The following is a 25,996-nucleotide window of genomic DNA, read 5'->3' as shown; positions in this document are numbered from 1 at the left end:
AAACATATTTTATGCCTTAAGTATTTACTGCTTTTCTAAGAGGTGAAAATACATTCTGTCCTTGGATTGGTAACTTACACATACAAATAATGGACGAAGCAGCTGAGCATTTAGAAATGGTGGTGTAATACTGCATGAAAGAGATTTAAATTCTACATTGATTAATCTGATCTTTCGGCAGTGCTGCCTTCACCAAGGGATCTCTTAGGAACTGCTTTATCTTAACCTGGCTTCAAAGGCCAGCCAAGAGTCTGTAGGAAGAAGATATGACATGTCATATTTAAGCCTTGCCATGTTAGAGGTGAAAAGCAGTTCAGCAGGTTAAACACCTCTCCAGTTGACCCTCTTTTTGACATTCTCATGACTTGTGCACAGAACTGAGGAGAAAGTTCAGGTGTCTGCTGGAGGTGCAAGAGAGCCTCAGATACTTTGAACTGACAGAAATCAAAGGAATGAGGCAAGATAGCTGAGTCAGTGCAAAAACATGCAAAAGCTGTGGGATCACCTTCCCAGGGATGGCACATCTGACAGTTTGAAGTCATGCATTTGTTAGTCTTGGGTGCCTTATTTCTCTGCAGCTCTCTGAGCTCCCAACTACTTCCTCAAGCCACAGGTTTGGTGAGGACCCACCACTGCAGCCCTCTGTTTCATGCTTGCACTGATGTGCCCCCTCTCCTCCTCTTTGATTCTGTGTGCCAGATGAAGCTGATCAGCTCGGCACCAGACCCACAGACTGCCTGTCCTGTAGTGTCTGGGGGCACTGCAGGACTCACAAAGTTTCTTTATGGGTCCCCTAAGGAGCAGGACAAAACAGTAACCTTGCCCAGCCACTCATATATGACTTAGCATGATCCCTGTGTACTCTGAAGTTCCTATTTCATCATGGGATGTAGCTTCTTCAGCGGAGGGTCTGTCAGGTCAAAAGCACATTGGACAAGATGGGGCTGTAGAGTGCACCAGCCAACAAGATACATTTAGGATGCCCACAAGTATTTTGGCACCTGCTGCGTATATCCCAATTATACCAGGACTGGCCAAGAATCTTGGCTCTGGCTTAAGTGTGCTCTCTGCCACCAGTGAGAACTGGGCCAAGATTTGTAATGGGCAACACTCCTTTAAGCTTGAATGAGCAAGGCTTTATTGTAACTAAATATTTAAGGCAAAGATCCATATACTTATTTTACTTAGATCTAGCAGCTGACACTGGAGGTGATAACAGCAGCTCCTGGATGTGCCACACTAAGCAAGAAAGCAGGCAGAAGCCTGTCCACTTGCTTGACTCCCACCTCAACTCTCCTACCCCCCTGAATTAGGATTGAAATACATTTTAGCACCTGCCTCTGTGCTCCTAGTACCCACTCTGCAAATGAGCCCCTCCCAGGGCCTTTCCTAGGAGACAGAAAAACCAAAGGACAGAGCTGAGTATTTCTGCTACTCAAAATAACAAGATCTTACAAGCTGATTGTATCAAGGTATTTGTCCTGTAGTTCAAAGAAGGCCTCATCAAGACAGTTACTAATTGTTCATTAAATATCAATATCCTAGTTCTTACCTGACTTGCTAGGTAAATCTATTTAATAATCAACAGTTATTGCTTGGCATTTTTCAAGACTGCAGTCTCAAATATTTCTTCTCCAGTCTGTTATATTTTAGATGACTGAAAGTTTTAACTTCTTTCCCATGTGAACAAGGGGAAAGTAATGAGTAAATGTGAACCTTGCATTCTGGAATTAGGTATTGGAACAAGGTATTGGAAGGGGCCCCAGGGACTGTAAAACTTCCTTGACTTTCCACCTGATTAACAGGGTAGAAAAGCTTCACTAATTCACAAATTGTAATGTTTTTCAATCTAACTTGATTCAAAATTAGAAAATACACAATTTTTCATTTGAGCCAAAATGAGATTTGTAAATTTGCTTCATATTGGCATAAAATCACTTAAAATGTTGAAGTAGGAACAAGTTTGGTTTAGAATAGTAGGACACTATTTATTCCATATCAAAACCATGAAGCCTATCTCTGTGGGAAAGCTGACAGAAGAAAGGAAGTTTACCTGAGCTCTGTCTTCCCTATATTTGCCAAATTCAGAAGAGTCCTATGAAGACAAGGCTCAGCCTTGAGTTGTAAGAATGCTGAGTGCAGTAAACTCACACCACCTCATGGGAATGAGATCAATTCACTTTATTTAAGGAAAGTATCTGAGATCACGCAGGCATGAAATAAAAATATCTTCATCAAAGCTACATGAGGAGGGGAAAAATATAGAAAATAAATAGAAGGTGACAAATTGAATGGAGAAGAGAAGATGAGAATCTACAGCCAAGAAATGAACCTGAAATAGGAAAAGTTGAAAAAAAAACTTCAAAAAAATCTTCAAGGTGCTTCTATTTCGGGGTTAAATACATATCCTGTTTCAGAATGGAATACTCTTATAGTTCTCATTGCTACTGGTCAGGTACATTTGAAAAATGCAGTGAGCTTGTCCACCGTAATGGCCTAGACTGGAATTAATTCACAGCTATCACTCTTTCAGTCACCCCCACAGAATCCTCCAGCTTCTCACTTCCATACACAAAGGCCATGGCAGAAGCCAAAACCATGAGATGTCTGTAGCAAATTTACCATCGCATTCACATTTCAGAGACTTCTGCCAAAGCCAAACTGCCTTGTTTATCGGACTGAAGGAGCTGCCCTCTGCTAGATGTTGATAGCCGGGGAGGAGGCTTTCTGTCCTAACTCAGAAATAGAAGCTATTTCTCTCTCACTCAGTGCACTTGAACTCCTTAATCACAGTGTCTGCATGTGTGTCCCTCTCTGCCTGCTGCAGACAGCTGGTCCGAGTGGTCCGAGTGGTCTGACTGCGACTCGTCTGGCTTCCAGACCCGCGCTCGGCAGTGCATCCTTTTGTTTCCTGTGGGCAGCCAGTGCACGGGCAACACCACCGAGAGCCGGGCCTGTGCTGTGGACTCCAACTTTATACCAGGTGAGGTCACATCAGCCAACTCCTTGAAGGATTAGTGAAATCTCTCAAGGTTTCAGGACCAAGGCATAGCACTGTTCCAGACTGCACTGTGCAGATCCATGAGCTGCAGCAGAACTTGCCTTCGGTCAGTGCAGGGATGTTGATCTACTGTGTAGAGACGATGTCTCTGTGTAGATCTGGTGCTATATAAAAATCTGTCCCATGGCACCCAGTGCCACTGCCTTGGTTAGTCACTATCACAGCAATCTGCAGGTCTCTCCCATTCCACTTGGTAGCAGGGGATGAGTACACACAGTAAGCAGAAATAGTTTGCTTTTTATTTTAAGTCTAGGATTATTAAAGAAATGTTGCTGTAGGTTTTGTGGTTTCCATGTACAAAATGGGTGCTGTGGTTGTAAATCTGGAAATCATTTCAGACAGTCCCTTACCTTGATAACTGCTCAAAAAGGTAAATACTATTAGCTTTGCCTCCAGTCCTTATGTCCCATGACTGCTAAGTACCTGATGAATAGTCACATTATGTATTATTCTATAGTATTCATGTAAACTCATGACTGTACTTTCGTTTTTAAATCACAGGAGTCATTTAAATCCACACAACAGTATGGATGGTCACAATGCACTGCTGTTAACAGTAGACTTTCTCCCTATGTACATTAAAAATAGTGAGGGATCTTTTCACAGGCAGAAAAAATTACATTTTAATGTATCATTTGAAATGCAGCTGTGTTTATTCACTGCAGCAACCTTTTCTTTGAGTGACTATGCAGTAAATAGTACAATGTAACAAAGACATCAGGAAAGTTAAACTCTGTTTTTATGGATGCATAATGCTTTGACTTCCAAATAGTATTTTCCTCTGAAACCAATGTGAAAAATGTCAGTATGAAAGCAAAAACACCCACATTGTATTTTCCCTTTTCTAAGGCTTTTGAGGCTCTATTAATATCCACATTCTGTGAATCTGCAGCTTAATCCAATATAAGCTCTACATCTTATTTTGGAATGCAGGCATTTTCAGAATCTGAAACAAGCCACCCTGTCACTTGCCCTTCTGGTTTGCTGCTCCTCCTCACATTATCAGTAACACCAGCAGGTCATGCCCATTACTCCCACCTTAGTGAATCAAGCTTACCTTCTGGTTCACTTGGCTCACTTTTTCTCATCCAGGTCTTCTAACTGAAGGGTTTCCTCCCTAGCTCTTGGCTGAAAAGACTAATCCTTGCAGAAGTGGCAACTTCCCTCTGTTGTAAGAACTGGACACCTAGTACTACCCATTTCTGTATCTTTTCTCTCACTTCATTTTTTTCTTGGAAAGATGTTAACAAAAAACTTAAAATTCTCCTTTTTTGAAATCAGATATACTGTGTCAGCTACCCCACTTGTATACAAGTGATCCTTGACCCTTTCGGAGAGGTTCAAGAGACTGATTTTTAAGGCAGAACTTACCTTCATAGAAACCATGGTCTGGAAGTAAGAAGTGGAAAAACTTGATAAAAACCTGCAGATTTTATTCTGTATTTTCAAAGTAAAAATGGTAAGGATACAGGCTGGAATTGCATTTTTTTAGATTATGACTGAGACCTATGAAATTGGCAGTTGTCTTTTTTGAAGATATATAAATTCCCACTTTTCACATGAGTGCTAGATGCGACTTTTAGAAGTAATGAGTGCATTTGAACACAAGGTAATTAAACTGTAGTTAATTTTGCTTCAGGAAATCAACTCCACAATGAATGTTTCCATGTGCATTTCATTCTTTTCATTACAGAGATGTTTTGAGGCAAGAATTAAAAATAAGTTGTTGCTTTTACTTGGGAGTCTAAGGAGCCTGAAGATGTCATGGGTCCTTTCTATTAATTCCACCACATAGTAAAAACATTTTTTACCTTGAAGTGGATATAATAGAATGAATTTTTAAATCCTTTCTGTGTTAATCTAACTAGAAGTTCTCTGTAATATTTTTTTCTCCTTGGCCTAAGTGGTTTCTTTATTTTTCTAGAAATATCTGTGGCACGATCCAGCAGCATAGAAGAGAAACGATGTGGCGGTAAGCTTTTCAGCTCCAAGATGTCTGTTAAATGCTGAAATATTGATTCTCCATTTTTTGCTTTTGTTTCACCTTTTCCACTCCCTTATTAGTATTATTCTACCTTCTAAATCCTGCATTCTCATTATTTACACTTGTACAGAAAAAAGTAGTTACTTGTACAGAAAAATGTAGTTATTACAGGATTTCTCATTAAATATCCATCTGTCATTGGTGACCTTTGAGAGTAGAACATGCATTATTGGATGTTTTTATTTTCTTCTTTGTCAGTGTGGCAGTCATCCTTGTACTCAAAAAGAAATATCTATAATAATCTAGTTATCAGAAGGTCAAAATTTGTAAATTTGTTGCTCCGCCTTTTTCAGGATAACAAGTGCACAAACCTCTTTTAGACTCCAAATAAACAGCAGAAAACCAGCCTGCTAACAAATTTAATAGCCCAGACTCTATCTGGGACTCATTTTCAGCTTCATTGCCAGAGACAAAACTGAAAAGTAAATGAAAGGTTCCATTCTGGAGAGTCGTGATGCTAGAAAAATAGATCTTGAATGGAAAAACTTTTACAACCACAAAACAATAAGAAGAAGAAGAAAGAAGAAGGAAAATGAACTTTTTTTTTTCCTGTGTTGAGCTATCACGCTTAGTCTGTGTCGTCATGGTAATAGCTCTGGCCAGTCCTAGTATTCTTCCATGCACAGATAAGCTGCATTTTTAACCTAATAAAGGACAATGAAAAGACAGAGGTTATGAAAGGGTACTTGTGCATATGGTAACTCGTTATGGGAGCCAAGAGAATGTAATTTGATTTTTTTGCTAATTAACAGTGGTACTCTGAAAACATTTTGCCAAGTTTTGCAACACTGCGAAACCCTCATAAAGGCGTAGAAGGATATTTTAGTGATAGATTGATATATTGACACAGTCAACTGAGACACCTAAATATTAGTTTGTGTTTCTAAGTACTCAGTAGGCATGTAAAGGTTTTGTAAACCTTGGGTTTTACAAAAAATGAGACCCATGTATTGGCCAATTTTTCTGTATCACAGTGAAAAATATCTAAGAGATGTTTTAAAGACTAGCACCAGTATGTCAGTTTAAAATCCTTCATTTGTACATTTAGGCAGCAACAGTTTCAGTCATGCTAAGATGAAATTTCTACCATGAGCTTCTCAGTGATACTTCTCCCCTAAAGTAAATAAAAAAGCACAGCTCCAGTTTGAAATAATAATGGAAAGCAGTCCAATTTGTTTATTTTGAGCTAATCCTACTGGTTCCATATCTGATCTGGTATCTCTGTTCAGTAACATCAGGGGATGATTGTGCTTTAAGTTCCCTCCTACAGTTTCATGCGGCAATGGGCTTCCTCTCAGTTTTAGTCTTTGTGCAGGTGGAGAGGCTTGCCCATGGTCTGATGCCATTGTGCCTGTGAAGAGCAGAGCAGATAGGAGGGTGCTGGACTATGAGGTGTTGACTTTGCACTCTCTGGCTGCCCTGCTTAAAGGTCTATTGAGATTCAAGGAGTCTATCTCTCGCCACTTCCCATTTCCCCCTAGAATGCTACCATTTCTTCCTCACTCCCCTTTAAATAAAGAAAACATTCCAAGAGCTGGAGAAAGGAACAAACTGGCCAAGATACAAAAAGAATGATAGCCAGCAAGAATTAAAGCAGGGATGGAAAAAACATCTGCTGCTGCTTCTGGGACATGCATCCAGTAAAAGGGATATGGAAAGTGTTTATGGAAGACAGGAATGGGGTTCAATGATATCACGATTTTTTCCGTTCTGCCACGAGTCACTATTTATAAAAGGAAAAACTGTAATAGCAGCAGAGGAGGTGATACTGTAGTTCACTGAAAGAAAAAAAAAGCTATTTATGTATACTATATACATCATTTATACATAACAAGGCTCTGTTATACAGAAAAAAAACCCCCGATTAACTATTCAAACATACGGAATGCAATTAATTTTTCTTTTATTTGTGTTCTGAACTTATTTAAGCATCTTTCAATGATCTCTACTTAAAGAGATGTATGGGTATCTAAGATTCTTATAATGGTCCCTTCAGGGAAGTAAAATGAATTTACTACTGTAGGGATAAACCATCACAATTGAGATGTTTCAGGGAAACACATGAAAATTCCCTTATCCTTATTTGAATCAAACACTTGTCTACATTTTTTTCCCCGAGCTGAAGCTTTTACTGCTAGTGCCTCAAAATTAAGATTGCCTTCTTCTCTCCGCTCTGCAGAGTTCAACATGTTCCACATGATCGCAGTGGGACTAAGTAGCTCAATCCTCGGTTGCCTTCTCACCCTGCTTGTTTACACATACTGCCAGCGGTACCAGCAGCAGTCCCACGACGCGACTGTCATCCACCCGGTGTCACCCGCTCCGCTCAACACCAGCATCACCAACCACATCAACAAACTGGACAAATACGACTCTGTAGAGGCCATCAAGGTGAGCAGAGGGCTGGGAGCTCCTCAATGCACCTAGACGACATTTCTCCTGTATCAAAAGAATTTCCCTTGCTATTTTTCCGCAGTGCCATTTGAGCTCAGCTTAAGCTGACAAAAGTAGATTTCATTTGAGGTATTGTAATTACAGATTCTTTCACTTGTCAATCCCTGTTAGGCAGCGTCCTGGTTTAGGGCAAATTTGGGAGAAAACCTCCAAAGGGAGCCCCTCCAGAAAGCAAACCCACACAGCCCTTCCCCCCAACCAGTTCGGACATGATTCCTCAGAGGGAAGTGGAAAGAACCTGTTTATTTAACAGGCATGGCACCCCCCAGCACACAGAATGAACAATACCGGATGACAACACTCTGTCAGCGCTCTGAAAAAGATGACAAATTGAGAAAGGCTCTCCTGGAAGTGGTCGCTCTGTTATCGGTCCCTCTGGCACTGGGAATGGCTGCTGCAGCCACAAGGTGCAGACTTGGTGTTTCCCAGGTCCCAGTCCAGAGCAGGCTCGAGTGGTTCCAAGGAAAGGGAAAGAAAAGCAGTCCAGGGAAAATTCAGACTGCCTAGCTAAACTAACTAATGAGCAGGAGCAAAAGCAAGAGCAAAGCAGCAGCAAGAGCCAGGTGAGCAAGAGCAAAAAGCCTAAGCCAAAACAAACCAGCTCTAAGTACTGCCCCATCTCTGTGTCCCACCAACTGTGGGGGAGTGAGCAGGCTGATTTAAGAGCCAGTCTTGAAGGCACAGAACATAATGTCCAGCATAAACAGAATAGAAAACTGGGGATACAAGCATCCTAACGTCACCCTAGGACAGGCAGGAAGTTGGATTTCGCATGTGTGTATAATTTATACAGCAGGTTTTGCTGGGAAAAGAACAAATCACTCGAGTTGTTTTGTGGGATTTTTTTCCTAATTGTGTTCCCTACTGGCTTGTTCAAGAAGTAAATAGAGACATTTACCATGGCATCTACTGAGGAAATTCCTTTGGCTCTGATGATCCAGTTTCAGGGGCACTGTTCATCTTCCTGCACTATGTCTCTGTATGGAAGATGTATCTGGTGAATATATTCTGATTCTCAGCTACTGTTTATAGCTAAACTACTCTGTGAAAAAGCAGTACAGGCATACTGAGAGTCTATAATGATATCCATACTACATCATCATTATTCCCAAATTGCACTTCTCTTTTTGTGACCTTTTAAAATAACTCTGCTTTTCAGATCCACTAAATTAAGGAAGGATGTGCATTTTGAAAATACCTAGTTCAGTGTCTTCAGATTGCAAAGTTTATTCATGCAGCTGCAAAGCTTGTTTGCAAATGAGGATTTTTCTTAAATCCTACCTGGATAATCCAGTTCTTAATTTCTGCATTTTTATTTCTAATTAAAGACATTTTAATGAAAATTATCAAAACCAGCAAGAAATGTGTGGATCTTCTAGTCAGCAGTGGAATATGAACCTAATTTAAAGCTTTTTGAAATTCCACATCATCTCTCTAGATAGCTACAGAAACAACAAAAAAAAAGAAAAAAAACAAACAAAAAAAAACCCAAACAAAAAACCACACTCCTTTGAAAATTCGTATTCATATTCTAAATATGCATATTACTTTTCTAAAAAACAGGATTTAAGCTCTTAAGGCCTTCAGACATTTTTGCCACTTGAAAATCAGGAATTAAGACCGTAAAGAGAAAATAATACTTATTCAGTAAAAAGATAGTGACTCATTCTAATAGGAAGAACTGCATATATATGATTAAAAATATTCACAGAATCATTAAATTAGTTTTGCAATTTTATGGGGGAAAATTCCTGGCTTTATTAAGTAGAATTACTTTCTGTAGGAATGTTATTATGTAAGAAGATACTTCCTGCAAATGCAAGTTTCTGTAGATAAACAAGTATTTCTCAATGAATTTTTGACTGGCTTACTATACACAGATATGTGCCACAAAAACTGCCTTGGCGAAAGAGCATACCTTTCCTATGTTCTTTTCCTTTTCTGATTTCTTTTTTTCTCTTTTTCTTCCCAGGCATTTAACAAAAACAACCTGATTCTAGAGGAGAGAAACAAATACTTCAATCCACACCTTACTGCAAAGACTTATTCTAATACCTATTTTACAGATTTCAATAATTATGATGAGTACTAATGGGCTTGTGTATTTTCTGGCCTCCTGTAACTCCCCGGTCCCAAGGCCTGTGCTACTCAAGTGCTCATGTGATTGAGGCTTCAGAGATGAAGTTCAGAGACATTTCAAGCACGATCCAAGCCATCAATGTCCCATTGCTGCCAAAAGCCCAAACCGCCTGTTTGTGACATGATGTTTTCTTTGCAGAATGCAAGGTTGGCCTTCAGTGTCAGGGGCAGCTGTAGCCCCTCAGTGTTGCTGGACTACTCATGAGGATTGCATTGCTTCGCTCGATTTCATAAATTTCCACTCATATTTCTCTAACAAGTGACTAAATATTCCGGAGTTTTAAAAAGAAATAATATTGTTGCCCCTTAAACCTGTGCCAGGAGTACAAATCTAATTTTCTTTTTAGGCGTTGTCTTTTATTTCCTTGGGGTTTAAAAAGGGAGCTTTGCTGTCAGCCCTCTGTGCAGTCTCCTGAAGCTCACACTGCCAAAAAGAGCTCACAAGGTGCTGGGGATGACAAGAAGAAATGTGGTGGTTTAGTGATCCTCTGCAGCAGCTCTGGGCTCTGTAGGCTGATCTTCCTGGGCTGTAAATCACTCTGACTGCAGTTCAGCTGCTCAGAGTACAGAGAAGTACTAAGGCTGTACCGAGGGATACAATCTTGTAATTAACCCGGACACCTCCGGTGTCAGTGGTTTCCAGTTGCAAGCCGAGCCCAGTCACACAAAGCCTTCACCTTGCTCAGTTTGATTTTTGCAAGGCTGTGGAAGGGACTGTCCCGCAGGGAGGCCAAGGGAGGAGGGCAGATGGGAGAGGCACACTGGGAGGTTTTTCTCTGTGTCTTTAATAAAGCAGCCTTGCTGCAGCACGTGGGTTTGTTGTGGCATTCCGCAGGCTTCCTCTCCCTGGTGCGTGCCCATGGGACAGGCTTGTCTCTGATGGCTGTGGCAGTCGCCACCAGGCTGGCCACGAGCAGTACAACTGCGCCGTGTATTGCGTGCCATCTCTGGCTCTTGGGGTTATGTAGGCATAATCATAGGTCTGCTTTTTTCTTTCCAGCTTGTACTTTATATGCACGTGTCTGACAAACAAAGCTGGCTCAGAGGATATAGATACGTTTGCAAAGGGCTGTCTCATCTTGCTGCCATGTCTGATCTGCATCAGTCAGCCCCTAGAGGAACATTCTTATGGTGTTTCAAGTGATGATCTTGTTGGACTTCGTTGATGTACATATTTAAAATACTATTTGAGTTTTAAGTTATCAGTTTTAATTCCTTTTGTAGTGGTAGATGAGGAAACACAAAGTTTTATATAATTTTTCTTTGTCCTGTCTGTTTTCACCCACATTCATGACATTTTTATTTTTGTATCTGAAATTCCTTATGTATAACTAAAAAGAAAATTGCAGGGATTTGAGTTAGATTTTACACAGTATATAGTAGCAAGGAAGCATTTGCTAATTTCAGAAGCTTGTGAGAAGAAATTAAGTGAATATTAAGGATTAAAGAACTGGGCTTTCATTTTCTTGCTAAAAGCAAAGACTGTCACACTAGAATACTAGGGAGGTATGCAAGGAGTATCAGAGTGGAAATGTTTCCAATCTGTTTAGAGCTCTTGCTAATTAGGTTGTGGTATTATGGACAAATAGAGAAAAACATGTACAGATTATAATGATTCACAATATGTATGGGAAAAAAAATCAAAAAGTATCAATAAACACTTCCATAGCAATGGTAAATACTGCATCTACTCATGGCAGTGAGCTACATTTTTGAATGGGGATAGATCTGAATGTAGCACTATGCTTCCAATCTGTTCTGCAGAAAAATGAAAAAAATTCAAAGTGATCTTTAAAATGCTATGCAGTAAAATAACACACATTTACCATCTATGAAAGTAGTTAAGATCAGCCACTTATTTTTTTCTAGCTGAATAAGTTCTCCCTGTTACTAACTCAGCCAAATGAAAGCACCTTGTCTTCATACCAGCTCATCTCCAGAAAGTATAATAATGCTGGGTCTCTATAATTTGTGATTTTTCACTGTACATTAAATTTGGTTTTCCAGGAATAAATTAGCTTATTTCCCTAGGTAAGAGAGAAAATTTTCTTTGCAAGAAATAAAGAGGAGAAAAACTCTCCAAGTCATAACCAGTATGGTATTTGAATTGCTGTGTTCATGCCAAGAGATAAATTTTATATTTAAATAGCATAAAATAAAACCTATATTGTTGCTACTGCCAAGAAAAAGCAGCAGATGTGCATACATGCATTTGAGCGACATTGTTCCTTTCTGACCCTGTACTAAGAGAACATTAGTCCACCTTCTGGATTTTATATTTAGACTATAGTTGTGAGACCAATATCTTTAAAAGATTTGAACTATGTATTTTTACTTTACCTTTTTTAATTAAAATTACTTAAATTATCTTTTTTTTTTTCCCTAACTATTCAGTAGTTTGAGGTGCGCCTATCTTTATAGTGATCTGTTTTTCATTCTTTTCATGGATAAATACATATGTTAGATACATGTTATATATGTGGTAATAATACCCTTGGTTAAGTCTGCATGATGATAGGTAGAAGTCCATTTAGCAGATGCTCAGTCTGCTCACACTTCCCTCTTCTAAAGGAGTATTTCAGGTGTTCTAGATCTTTGAGCAGCTCCCATGCCAACATGTCAGGAAAGCATTTCTTTTAACTATTTTTCTTTGTGATTTAGCTTCCTAAATTTAGTTGTTCTATACCACAGGTAGAAATATATTCAAAACTCTATCTGAAGCAGCAGGGTAAATGTAGAAATTTCACAGCACTTAAATGAGAAAAACTAGATGGCAAGATCTCCTTGTCAAGCTAGGTTGGGAGACAACCTAGGTTTTAAAGCCTTTAGATATTTGTGTCTTAGGTAATTTTAAAGGACCCCAGATGCACTGCCTGTATCAGTATTTTCATCTTCTGAATTCTCTGTAGCTGCCCAGGTAGCTTAGAACAGCTTTTTCTAGTACATGGAGCAAAGCAAAGTTCAGTCTCTATTAATTTTTGACTTACTTTATTTAGCATTTTTTCTAAAATAGGCTACAAAGCTGAAAAAGCAGATTTCATAGAATTGTTTAGGTTGGAAGATATCTAAGATCAAGTCCAACAATTAACCTAGCACTGCCAAATCTCCTATTAAATGATGTCCATTTCTTCTTGAAAGCTCTTATTTTTCTGTCAAAAATATAACAAGTGGGCATTTCCTGCAAACCTTGCTTAAGCCAATAGAGCTCTCAGATTTTCTCAAGGATAAAATTTGGTTATGAAAGCATTGTTCTTTTCTTGAAAGTGAAAATCAAGTCCCTTGCTTATCAAATGCCACACTTAAATATCCTTCATCCTTTCACTTGGATAAAGCGATCTATTTTGGATAAATAAGTATATTACCTCTGATGCCATTACTTAATATTACTAACCACGCTTACACTGATTGCATAAATTTTAAAATGCTTCTCTATTTTGAATGTAAACAGTTTGGCAGATAAATGAAAATAAGTAAAGCTGTTTCCATGTAGCCCTGCTGCATGGAGGGAGGAGGAGGCAAGACTGCCAGTCCCATCCTGCGCAGTATAGACACTCATTGGCCAACTCAAAGTACCGCTATGCCTGAGTGCACAATTTGTGCTTATTTTTTATGTCTGAACCATAGCATACATTCCTCAGTTGCTTAGAAAATAGGCTCATGCTTGCAGATATATCTTGGACATTGATTTGAGTTTGATGATCTTTATGGCCTTTTTAAGTTACTCTATGTAGAAGCTTTTGCAGCCGTTTGCAGTCACCTGATGTTGAAGCAGTGTGGTTTGGCTAAAACTAATTGAGAGATTTTTTACTAGGATTTGGAATTTCATAAGAGAAAGAATGGGGCTTAAATGGTTTTGATTTCCAGGCTATTAAGCAGTACTGATGAAAGTCTCACATTGGTGTAGGGTACTGTGCATTTAGTTAGCCCTACCAGAGATCCACAGCAGACTCTGGGAAAATACCACTTCAGCGTACAAATCAAGAGCTACTGAAGCACTTACGTTAGTGGAGAAATTTCTCCGAGCATCAGACCATATGGCTGTTCAAACCAGAAAAGAATGTAAGAGGTCCCAGATGTAAGTAAAATGTTAATAGGATTAAATGCTTCAGTATTTTTTCCTCATGATTATAAAATAAATATATTCATTTCTTTAAATGTGGGACCAGTTTTAATAAAATCAGCGCAACATGAGCACATTCCTAACGTTGACTGTATGCATAATGGCTTTGCTGTATGAGATCAATTCTGTAAACAGTTTGGTCCAAGCTTATCTTGCTCTGCTTGAGGCGTCTGGCCAATTTTAACTGTAGCTGCCACCAGCATCATCTATGTCTCATCTAGGAAAACATACTTAGATGGCAGAGTTACATCCTGATGAGGGTTTGTGTCTCTCCACCAACACTGCAGTGAGCCTAGAGAGAGATACTTCTAATTTTCAGTGTAATTTCCATGCCTAGGTTGGCATAAGCTAGGCTCTTGAATATAATTTTACTCATCATATAAGTAACCACACCGAGATCAATGGTATAGATGTAACGAGTTACTTATTTTAATGTGTTTACAGAATTGAGCCCAAAATGTATTGCTTCTGCACAAATCCATGCACAGTACAAGATGACTTCAATAGAAAAGAACCAGATTCATTTAAAATTGTTCACAAGCGAATCTGCATCTTGATATCAGGGAATAATATGTGTTCATTGTGTGGGGTATTTGAATTCATTCCTTTCTTTGCTAAATAAATGAATGATAAAACAAGATACTGCCTGACTTCATTTAAAAGCCATTCTTCCAAATAAAGGATTGTGGGATCTGTGGACATTTTCCCTTTTTTCTGTCTACTCTCCTCCACAAAAATGAACCCATTCGAGGCTGAAATAGCCTTTAGCTAGACTGTTCTGTGTCACTAAATGAATGCTTTGCATTGTGTTGCCATGCGACACCATTCTCTAACTGGGATGGTACAAAGAGGGAAATATGCAAACCTGGGGGGTTTGGCAACACTTTCAGCCCCAGCAGAAACAAGGGTAGGCAGAAGTGAAACTAAAAATATAGAAGAATGTGACTGGAGGCTTGGCAAACTTGTCAATAAACTCAAAGGAGAGCAAAGGCTTTTTGGGAACTGCCAAGAGTGAGGCTATCCAGACTAAGCTCCTGGATAATCAAACCAACTAGTAGCTCAAGAAAAAGCAGTCTGATTGCAACAGGTATTTGTGCAAAGTTTTCTGGTGACAATTGTGACACTGGTCACTGGTGACACCAGTGACACTGTCAGCATCAGGTTAACCAGAGGGAGTGTAAATGCTCTCACAAACAGGGAGCACCACCATACACGTGGCATTTTGACAATACCAAATATCCTTCTTGTTGGCAGGAAGGATAAGGCAAGAGGAGCAGGTCTGTAGAGCTGGTGCTGAACTTGTGAATTTTGGACTAGCTCCAGGCTAGTCTCACAGGCTGTGTACCCACAGCCAGCTAGAGTGTCTACGCCTTTAGTTTCCCCCATTTATTAAAGACAAGAAAATACACCATAGAGATGGCGTGCTCTTAGGCTTCTTTGTGGCGCAAGTTAAAACACACTGAGAGGTGTACTGGGAACCAATAAACCTTTTGTTTTCTGTTGGCTTTTTGAAGCCAGGTTGGATACTTTCTCATATACTTTTCCCCTTGCTTTCTCTGCTTCTGGGAAATTGATCACAGCTTCTGCCTTGCTGAGTATTTATCAGTTTGAAGAAGAAATTTTATGCCAGTAGTGAGGTAGGTCTGCTGAAAATTTTTACAATAAAGCTGACATCAAGGGCTGTGTGAAAACTGCTATAGTGAAAACAAGTCTGTCTGTCTGTTACTGGTTTTAAACTGAAGGCATTATAGCAATTTCTCAACTGAAATGATGAGCTGAGCAGAGATGGTAATTTAAAAAAAAAATATTCAGAGTAACTTTCAGCATTGTCATAATCCAGTCCTAGAGGCTGAGAATGCAGAAAGAAGGTGTTATTTGCACTTGGGTTTTGTTATTTTTTTCCCAAGTATTCATCCACAAACCTCATCCAACAGTAGATTTGGATTTGAAAAAAATCATGGAACGTACTTAACAATAACAAAGTAGTTTTGTTCACCGCAATATGAGAAAGATATTAAACTACTAGAGAGCATCCAAAGGAGGGCAACAAAGATGGTGAAGGGCCTTGAGGGGAAGGTGAATGAGGGGTGGCTGAGGGTGCTTTGTCTGTTCAGCCTGGAGAAGAGGAGACTGAGGGGAGACCTCATTGCAGTCACAACTCCCCATGAGGGGAAGAGGAGGGGCAGACACTGATCTCTGCTCTGTGGCAACCAGGATCCAAGGAATGGTCTGAAGTTTTGTCAAGGGGGGGTTTAGGCTGGATATCAGGAAAATTTTTTTCACCCAGGGGTCAGGCATTGCAGCATATTCCCCAGGGAAGTGGTCATAGCACCAAGACTGACAGAGTTGAAGAAGCTTTTGGACAACACTCTCAGGGACATTGTGTGACTCCTAGGTGTCCTGCACAGAGCCAGGATTTGGACTTTGATAATCCTTATGAATCCCTTCCACTCAGCATATTCTGTCTTTCTGTGTGATTCTCTAATATATTCCAAGGTCCAGCAACTATATTTCCTAATCCACTAAACCAATGGTTTTGAATGAATTCTCACTTTTGTTAACTACGGCAGTAGACATTGACTGAAAGTGAAAGAAATATAAAATTTCAGATAGAAATTGCTTTTTTATTCCTTTCCTGAAAAGTGCTTTCCTTTGTCATGGGCCTATGAAAGAACCTTTACAATGGAAAATTGTTTATAATAGTGATGCATCCAAGATAAAATAATTGATATGGGGTTTGGAGATTTTTAGCAATAGTAAACATTTTGGTTTGGTATCATGACAATGCCATTGCTTATTGAAATAATGGGAGTAAATGATCCCTATACAAATCTTTATAGGGAATCATTTTTCCTTTCCATTAACTTCTTCAAAAACAGCTTCATTAGCAAAACTTTTCATGAGAGCTGCCAAAGATACTCACATTTAAGAAGAAACATTGTTGTGGTGCCTCGAGCATGGAAACACAGGTGCAGGGATATAAGCCTCGTTCCCCTGGTGTTGAGCTCAGTTTGGATTTACACTTATTCAGACAGCTTATCAAATTTTTCCCAGCTTGTCAAGTCTATCAGTCTGTCCATTGATTTATTTAATTCTCCACAGGTAATGTAACATAATGCTTTACTGATCATATGGGACACAAAATAGAAGCTCAAATGATGGGTGGTGACTGTTTTTTCCATCTTACATCCCATCACATCTTCTCCAGTGATGGTTTTGGATATTTTAAATAATTTAATTTGTTGAATTATCTTTTATCACACTGTATTCTAAGTTGGAGAGAATAGAGAGTATATCACTTTTATGGTCTTCATTACTCAGATTTATATTATTTTGACTGCCTTTTTTTTCTTGATTTAGTGTCTTTTTTCAGACTTTTGTAATAAGGATTTTTCTGCCCCATTCAGGTATTTAATGTCACCATGACCTGAAATTCATCTTTTTGTGCTTATCTAACACTTTTCTCTAAATAAAAACACTTAAAATGTGTACTCAAATCTCAGTCACACATCTGTGGTCTTCTAAGCCATGCTTGTTTGCCTGCTTTTTGTACTAGTGGAAGCAGCACTAACCTGGAAGGGAACACAAAGTTCTACAGTGATACATTTGGAGTCTGTTCAGAAGAAAAGAAAGATCAACTTCTTTAACATTTTATTAATTAAAATTGGCTTCTTTAATGTTCAAAGGGAATCCTTTGAACCTTCCATCCTGATATTATTCAGGAATAATAATTCCATAATTCCATAGTGTACAAGTTTATTTCTCTCCCAGTGCTCTTCAAGTCAATGCTTGCAGTAAATGCCATGTTTATGGGATTTCTTGATCCCATGAAATGTGTCTGGTACTAAAACAGACATAAAACTTGCCATCAACCCATACCACAGAGATGGGTAGAAATGTTTTCAAATCTCATGATTTGGCCCCAAATATGGATTTCCTATAAATATTCATAACTTCTCAAGAATATCCTTAGGTCATTCTTTTGAATCCTTGTCAATTGCTTGTCCATGCCCATAACAAGCCTGCCTTTGCCTCTGATTTCCCACGAAATCTGAGTTAGATTTTCTCCTAAGGTATAGATTAGAGTAGAAGATACTGTCTAGCAGTAAAAATGTTGTTCTTAAAATACACCGTGCTGCAGAAGGGCACAGGTTAAAGAGGGAATTCTACTATTCCTATCATTGGCACTTATGTAAAGCAAGAAACAAAAGGAAAGTTAGCAGCTTGGCTTGCTGGAACTGGTTTTGGAATATGAATTCCTTACTTAGATTACAGCAATTAACATACAGTAATTAAAAGCTGTCATGCAAGGTAACCCCAGAAGTGTCTTCAAACCTCTTTCCTGGGAGTAAATGGTGCATCTATGTTGGTACTTCTGGTTTTCCTTATCTGGATATAATCCTCTTAAAAGATAGCCTTTCCTTGTTATGGAAGCAAATATTTCTTAATTTTTAAATTTTTTTTCTCACAGGAACTGAAACCATCCAAGTCGTAATGGGATTGCTTTCTGCATAACAATCCTCCTCTCCACCATAACTGAAAAGCCCACCTACCTGCTACCCTGTGTGCTACAGCACTACGTTTGTGTGGTCCTCCAACCTCTATTCCAGTACAAGTTTCCAGACACTTTTGCAGCTGCCTCCATCCTATCTGTTTCCAGTCAAAAGTTTCTGGTTATGAATTTTAAATCTGATACTGCGTACTCTCTGGTCATCTGTGACTGGGTTGCTTCAGACTCCACCTGACAAGACATCTCAGTTCCTCAATAAATATGTGATTACACAAGGCTCATGTGTGTACTTAGGGAGCGACAACATTATCAGAATGTTGGTAGTTTTTCAGATTAAGGTAAACATTTTTCTGAGAAAAAAACACAGTAGGAAAGCGAGTACAGTCTTCCATGTTAGCAATCATTTATGACAGGCAAATCTGGGAATCAGATCTTGAAATCTTACCCAGCCTTTATGATTAAAATTCATAGGAGAACTTGATAAAACAAAACCAGCAAATCCCTAAATCTTCAGTAAACACACAGAAATTTCAGGAAAGGAAAGTTCATCCACCATATCTCTTCAGCACATGTACTTAATCTAGAGTTCAATATCTATTAAAAATTTGGACTCCATTTTTAAATGCTCACAAACACAAAGTAAATAACCTGGCAATCAAAAAGTGTCCTTAGAGGAGCCTGCACTCCTCTTTCAAGAACTCTGTGATGACATCAGCCCAGTTATCAACCTGGGAAATTTACAGATAATAACATTTAAATAATATGTGGCTGTTTTAACCAACACCAAGAGCCTTCCTCAAAGCTTTCCTGGAAAAGCAGGAAGGCTTGTGCTGCCGAGCAGGTCAGGATTTGATTTGTTTCGTCTGCGCATTTCCTAACACCAATAACAGGTGGGATTCAAGGCTGTTGTTTTTTTAAATAACTCATGTGTTTGTCTGTGAATTAAAAGTCCCTGCTGAAAAGAAAAACTGCTGTACCACTGCCTTATGGCTTCCTACCTGCTGTTTGTAGCCTGGTTTTGAACAAAACTTGTTTATTCTTGTGTTTCTGGGCTCACATGCTCTCTCTCCTGTGCACATGTGCACAAGCACATACCTATCCATCACGGCAAATGGAGACTGGGACAAGGATTGCTGAAGTCAGTGTCACACCACAGTTTTAGCTTTTTGTGTGTGTAGTGATATTTTTATCGTCCTGTTCCCTGTGATCATGTTTCTTACTGATGCTTGACAGCTCACACACCGAGACCTGGTGCATAAACACAACACAGCAAATCAGGTTTCTGTGTGGGAGTTCTTAATGTGAGTTACCTCAATATTTGAGCAGCAGTTGCTGACAGCCTTTGGCTTAAATAATGTATTATTATCTACCAAGAAAAGTATCTAGAGGGTTACTCAGACAGTCAATACAAATTCAGTTTAATATCCTCTTGACTTCCTCATTCACGAAAACAATACCAGGGTTGGAGAGGCCGAATAGTGATCATTAGCAGGGGTACCACTGCCTTGCTAGCAAGCTGGTCTGCCACTCCTGCTCCAAAACATTGTTCTGTGAAGTTCCAATGAGGGTCAGAAGGAATGCTAATAAAAACCAAAGCACAATGCACACAACTTAAAGCATGCTTACTCGCAGGTGGGTTCTTTTCCTAAGAACCTCAAGTCTCTGCTAGGCATGAAGTCTAAGTTAAACTAGTGTTTCATGAGGAAAAAAATCATGCTGACCAGCAGTAACAAAGCACCTCTAGGCCAGGGGTCTTACAAGTTTATGTCTGATGAAATGGGCCCAATGTAGTGAAATCAGAGCTATCATTAAAAGGTGGGCAATTGCCAGCAGTGAAGCATCATGGGTTCCCTCTAATAGCAGACTCAGAAATGTGCATCAGAAATGGCAACTGCACCTGGAGGTTCTGTTTATTAGAGCCCTGTGTCCAGATGGTAGGATTCAGTCTGCTTTGTCTGCATGATAATAAACTCCTGTTTTCTTCTCTGCAGCAAATAACATTTCTACAAGAATATCAGCCAATTTAACCAGTTAGTAACCTAAACTGACTTCATCAATAGCCCCATAACCAGCCTATAATGACCTTTTCCTCACCAAAGCGTAGACTACTAAAAAATAAAGACAAGTATTTCAGTCTGGCTTCTATCTACACTACAAGTATTAAAGTTAAAAGGTTCTTGTTTAGCATTTTTGTCATGCTATCTGCTTCAGCCAAATCAACAAATAAAATAGATGATTGCCAAGAATTTTTATCTTTGTGAAAGCATGTGAAGTGGTATTTATTTTACCTAACCCTGAGCAAGTGTTAAATTTTGAAAGCCTGTTTAAAGACAATAAAGGTAGTTGCAAAATAATTTCAGTCCAAGAAGTCTGAAGAAGAGTTTAACATATTGGTGGTAAATATGATTAGAAGTCCTAGGGTGAGAATTAAAAACAAACAAATGAAAAATATCTACGAAGGTCAAAATGAAACATGCCATGTAATAGGCAGGAATATTTGTGGCTCTTTGTTAACAGTGCCAGTAGGTAAGGTGGGTAAGTGACCTTTTGCTCTTTTGTAAAGTTGGAAGGGTTGTAATTATTTATAAGTATAAATCTCACCCAGATCATGAACCTAGTCTACAAATTGTTGTGAGGGATAATTTTTGTTCCAGAGAAGCTGTAGGCAGCTGGCAAAAGAAGAAACAATTTTTTCACAAGACTAGATTAAAGGTGGCACTTTGGTTTTGCAACAAACACTGCAGGGCACTGCAAACACTTTGTAGGGCATATTTACCCGTGTTTGGGGGATGGCCTTACAGCACTTCAACTCTTCAGCAACCAGAAGCCCAGCTGTTCTGTCTGGTTAACTGAGGCTTCCAGCTGCTGAGGGCTGCTGAACGAGGTCTGACAGGTGGGATGAGCTGGTCCCAGAACTTTCGTTCTGTAATTTGTCTTTGCTGGGTTGTGCTGGTTGCCCACACCAAGGCACCAGTGGATGTGTTCACCCTCTGGTCAGCCCAAGCATACCCGATCCTCCCTCCTTTTGGCATGCAGCACCTGGGTACATCGTGACATCTCCCCTGCCAGTTGTCTGAGCATCAGTAGCCAGGATGAACAAGAGATGGTACAATCCCTTTTTATTGGTGGGGGCATAGTGGCATGGCAAGATTAAGGAGCGGCTTTTTCAAGGCACAGGGCTGAATGGCTCTCCCTGAAGGGAGAGTGAGCATTAAATTTGTAAACTCTCTGAGATACAAAACTTGCCTTGTCTTGTAGTAAAGGCAGCCATCAAACCATAGCCTCTGACCTAGAGATTTATTCAAAGATAATATTTTATCTGACAGAGACATTTTTGAGTTAAAAATGTCACAAGGGTCCACATCTCACCTATAATGTCCCTAGAAAGGGATGGGGTCTCGTTTTTGCCTGCATGGTCTGTTATCAGAGAAAGATCTGACACAAGTCCAAGCAAACTCTGAAATTTGGATGAAAGCATATCACATTTTAGTGTTCTCTAATTTTTTGCCATGCTGTAGCTCCTCAACAGTTTTGGCAAATCCCACAGATTTTTCAAGTCTTTTTTTTCCATAATGTAGTGCAGAAATATGCATTGGCATTATTCACTTCTGCAGTAGGAAATGTGAGAATACTTGAGCAAATATAACAGCCCATCATCTCCCTCAAGCTTTTTTAAATTTACCTGCAAAACTGGGATACTATAAATCTGCACATAATTAGGAAAATTCTAACGTAATCTGAACTATGCTGTGATCCTTGAGAAAGGAATAGCCATTAACCTGCAGGAACTTGGAGACATTTAGTGTGCTGTTATTCCCCTCTCACATTCCAAGTACTATTGCTTAGCAATTTCACGGCAAAGATAAAACAATACCACTGGAATGAAACACATTAACACTGGCTAATTGGTAGGTCACTAGAAAAGAATTTTCCTCTGGATGGAGAGAGTTTTTTTAATAGGCTTCCACAGAAACCTATTTTCACCCCCATGCTGTTTTGTGCTTTTTGTGCTAGTCAGGATGAAAAACAAACAATATTGAGGTTGTGGACACAGAAATACAGAATTAATAACTAAAAACGAGGAAAAGTTACAAAACCAGAACATTGTGCAAACAAACAGACAAACTGTTTGAAGAGTCTTGTGTAACATTTCTTGGACCCATGCTTTCCTACCTGAAGTTAGAGCTTGATTACTGCACTAGCTGTGAAGCTGGATGTCCTTGGAAAGCTCAGAACAAATACCATTCTCTTTCTCACATCCAGGGACCACCTGTTTTCTGTGGAGTTGCTGTGTGTCCCACAGAATGGGATAATCAGTATCAAATAAGAGAATGGAGAATAAGAAGGAAATTATTATTTTTAATAGGGTTATTCATGACTTTAATAGAGCAGAGGAATCTAAAATAGATAGACAATGTTTTTCTGATGTTTTATTTATGCTGTCCCTTGCAATTACCCTGTTCCAAGTGGAATGGATGGATCATTTATTCCATGAAGTGTATTGTAACCTTGGAGTTCTTTATAAACTCTGCTTGTGTTTCTCTTGAGTATTCTTTCTTTTCTTTTTTTTTTTTCTTTCCTTTGTAATAGCAATTGCATAACTCACAGATTAATCTGGTTTGTTAGGCAGATAACATTGGATATTTAAAGATTAAGCTGAGGCATTATTCAGATTTCCAATGGGCAGCCCATTTTGAGAGCTCACCAAGGAGTGATGCTGCCACATAAAATGTAGTCACTAAAAGAATGTAACTTTAACTTCAATTTTAGCTTTATTTAATGGATATTTTTTAATGGTGTAGAGAGTGTCCTTAATTTTCCTCTCTGTAATGTGGGATCCTTGAATAAGGAATTCAGAGGCAAGGATTTTAATATTTTTTTCCCAGAAGCATTCTATGTTATGGAGGCAATCAGCATTAAAAGCAAGTCCATAAAATACACCTTTTTTTTTTTTTTTTTAGATAGCTGTAATGGCAAGATGTCAGTTTGGAATGCACGTGCTCTCTAGTGAATGACCCATAAAAAAGACCTACACACAACCATTAATAACTATGTTAGAGACAGGGCAAAGGACAGCCAGAGCTCTGAACTGAGACTTGTAAACTATACAGAAAAGGTGGAAATTAATATGCTTTTAGAGTAAACAGGGACAAAGGATCACAAATGAAGTACAGGGCAGAAACAGTGGAACAGTGGTCTCTGCCCCAACTGATGCAGTTCCCATCAGGGAGTCCTCCTGAGATGTGCAGCTCTCTGGAACAAGCCAATCAAGTGCTCCTATGAAAGCCTGAGGTGCCCATACACCTGTAAGTGTAAAGCACAGACATGAAAACAGTATTAGTGCCCATGATTTTCTTTCCTCTGCCAGGAGCCATCCGACAGACCTGCCTAAGCCCCTGAAGGATATTGGTGGGTGGATTTTCCAAAGGTGGGTGTGAAGTGCTGCTGTAGAATACAATCTGGCAGATTGCAGTCAGTCCATGCAGCAGTCAAAGGCAATGAACAGTAGAAGTTACCAGCAGCACTATTTTCTACAGGCAGAAACAGACTGACAAATGAAAGGCAACACTTGGATTGACTGAAGATTTCAAGCACAGCCATTGGAGGCAGCCTGATACTGGGAACATAAGAAAACAAAGGCTTTGCCCTCAGCTGCCCTGTCCTGGCTCCCCAAACTGTGGAAGTGTTTCTCATTCTGACAAGCAGGTGGAGTTTTCAGACACAGGGCAAGACTGGCTGCAGTGTAAAGTTGGTGGAGGTCGTGTGAGGTAGCTCCTAACAGGGGGCTGATGCCTGGGGATGGGGAAATAGTTTACCAGCCTGTTTCATGTACTCTGGTTTACAGAGCTGCCAGATTTCATGCTGAGAATGTGACAGCTTCCCTCCACCTCCCTATAGCCCAGCCTGACCCTCCGTTCTTCTGGCTGTACAGTACTGCTGTGCTGTACTTGCTTTAGTCAGCTGCCAAGGACCCCTGTGTTGTTGGCTCTGCCGAGTCCCACAGCCTGAGAGCTCCCTCCGTCCTTGATCCTTCAGCCCCCTCTCACAGCTCCACTACAGAGTAAATAACAGCAGTCCTGGGGGAGAAAGATGGGAACTGTCAGAAGATGATGAGAGAGAAGGGATCAAGCACAGGAGAGGAGCGCAGGAGCAGTCAGGGATCTCATGGTTGATGCATAGGGAGTGATGATGAATTGCAGCCCCTGGACTGTGAGATGTCTAATCACACATAGTTGTTGAGGCCAGTGACAGAAAGGTGCCTCTAGCACCTAGGTCCCCTATGGACTAATCTGTACTTTGGATGTGCCTGGATTGGCCGAGGAGTCTCTGTTTGTTCTCAGCTGGGACAGGCTCAGGGGGTGTGTTGTGCTCAGACCTTCTGACAAAAGCAAGAGAGCAGTGTAAGGAACAGCCACGCTTTAAAGACTAAAGGTCCAGGTCAGAGTCGTGACTGCTCATGCAGGTTCTCCTCTGAGAGCAGGGGATGGCAGAGATTTCCAAACCTCAGCCTACAAAAGTTATGTTGATTGTCAGCTGTCAGCAACTCAGAAAGAAATCATTCTCCTCTGAAAACTAGAAAATTGTGGAGAAGGTATGGGCTGCCTTTCTTCTTCACCCTTTCTCTCAAGAATGTGATGTGTAACCAGGTTGTGTGTAAAAGGTAGGCTGGACTGATTAAGTATATATGTAATGTTGTTGTACCTGCTTGACATTTTCCACATTACTTTTGTGTGGGACAGCTTGTGATGGCAAGAATTGGACCAAATGTTTATTTTGTTTCCAGCAGCTCCCATATTCATACTTAGATGGACATACATGTGTCAGGTTAACATGGCAATTAATTTTTAGTAAAAAAGTATAAAAGCAGTTCTGGGATAAAAGCTGTAAGGCTTCTCAGTAATGCCTGGACTGCTGAATAGTGGAGTATGGTGAATACTGGGGTGGCATATCCTTCGTAAGAGATTTTTGTCTCAGCCTGCAGCAGTAGGATAAAGTCTTATTTGCAGAAAATTGTTGTTTCTGCACACCTTTGGTCTCTATCATTCTTGCTTTATTCTGGAAAGCAGCTAATAACAAATCCCCAAAATTAAAATAAACTTAATGGAGTCTCCTGCTGTTCTTTCACAAAATTCAATGGACTTTCATCTGGGCAAAGGTTGAATAATTGATCTTTGAAGTCTCCCTCCTCACCCAGCCCAGACAAAAGAAACTCCTGGAATAATTCTCCTATTTATATCATGAGTGCGAAAGTTAAAGAAACATTTTTTCCCCATCCCAATCTTTCTGATGGAATCTTCTAGTTCCCAGCAATGCTGCCAGAAGGAGACAGCACCATGTAAGCAGCCAGGACAAACCCCCTCACCTGCAAGCATCTGTATGGGCCAACGGGGCTGTGAGGGAGGGGGTGCAGCTGCTGTGCTGATAGATTAGAAGAGGAATCACACTGAAAGGAGCAAGGCCAAGGACAGCTGGGGATAGGGTCATCAGGCCACCCAGCTATCCACACTTTGAGGGTAGACTGAAAAGAGAAGTGAGTGAAGTATGTGATGTTTAGGAGGGAGCTCAATGGCTTTGTCAGATGTCCTCGTTATAGCAGCGTCCACCAAACCCACAGTAGGGATTTCTGGGCACAGCTGAGCTGTAGCCTCAGCTGAAGCTGTTCCTCTG

General features: G+C 39.9%; 1 protein-coding gene across 1 annotated transcript in view; it reads left to right on the top strand.

The window, feature by feature from the left end:
* Positions 1-14,456, top strand: part of SEMA5A (semaphorin 5A) — a 319,180-nt gene extending 304,724 nt beyond the window's left edge. The window contains exons 20-23 of the mRNA XM_041475880.1: positions 2,828-2,983; positions 4,986-5,033; positions 7,285-7,496; positions 9,532-14,456. Of these exons, the coding sequence (XP_041331814.1) occupies positions 2,828-2,983; positions 4,986-5,033; positions 7,285-7,496; positions 9,532-9,651 (536 nt within the window). The 3' untranslated portion in view covers positions 9,652-14,456. The remainder of the gene's footprint in view (positions 1-2,827; positions 2,984-4,985; positions 5,034-7,284; positions 7,497-9,531) is intronic.
* Positions 14,457-25,996: the final 11,540 nt, after the last annotated feature.

This window comes from Pyrgilauda ruficollis, unplaced genomic scaffold (genome assembly GCF_017590135.1).
Source record: "Pyrgilauda ruficollis isolate IOZ18807 unplaced genomic scaffold, ASM1759013v1 scaffold37, whole genome shotgun sequence".
In the NCBI taxonomy this organism is placed as follows: domain Eukaryota; kingdom Metazoa; phylum Chordata; class Aves; order Passeriformes; family Passeridae; genus Pyrgilauda; species Pyrgilauda ruficollis.
The sequence above is the reverse complement of the archived record's forward strand: the minus strand, read 5'-3'. Positions and strand labels throughout refer to the sequence as shown.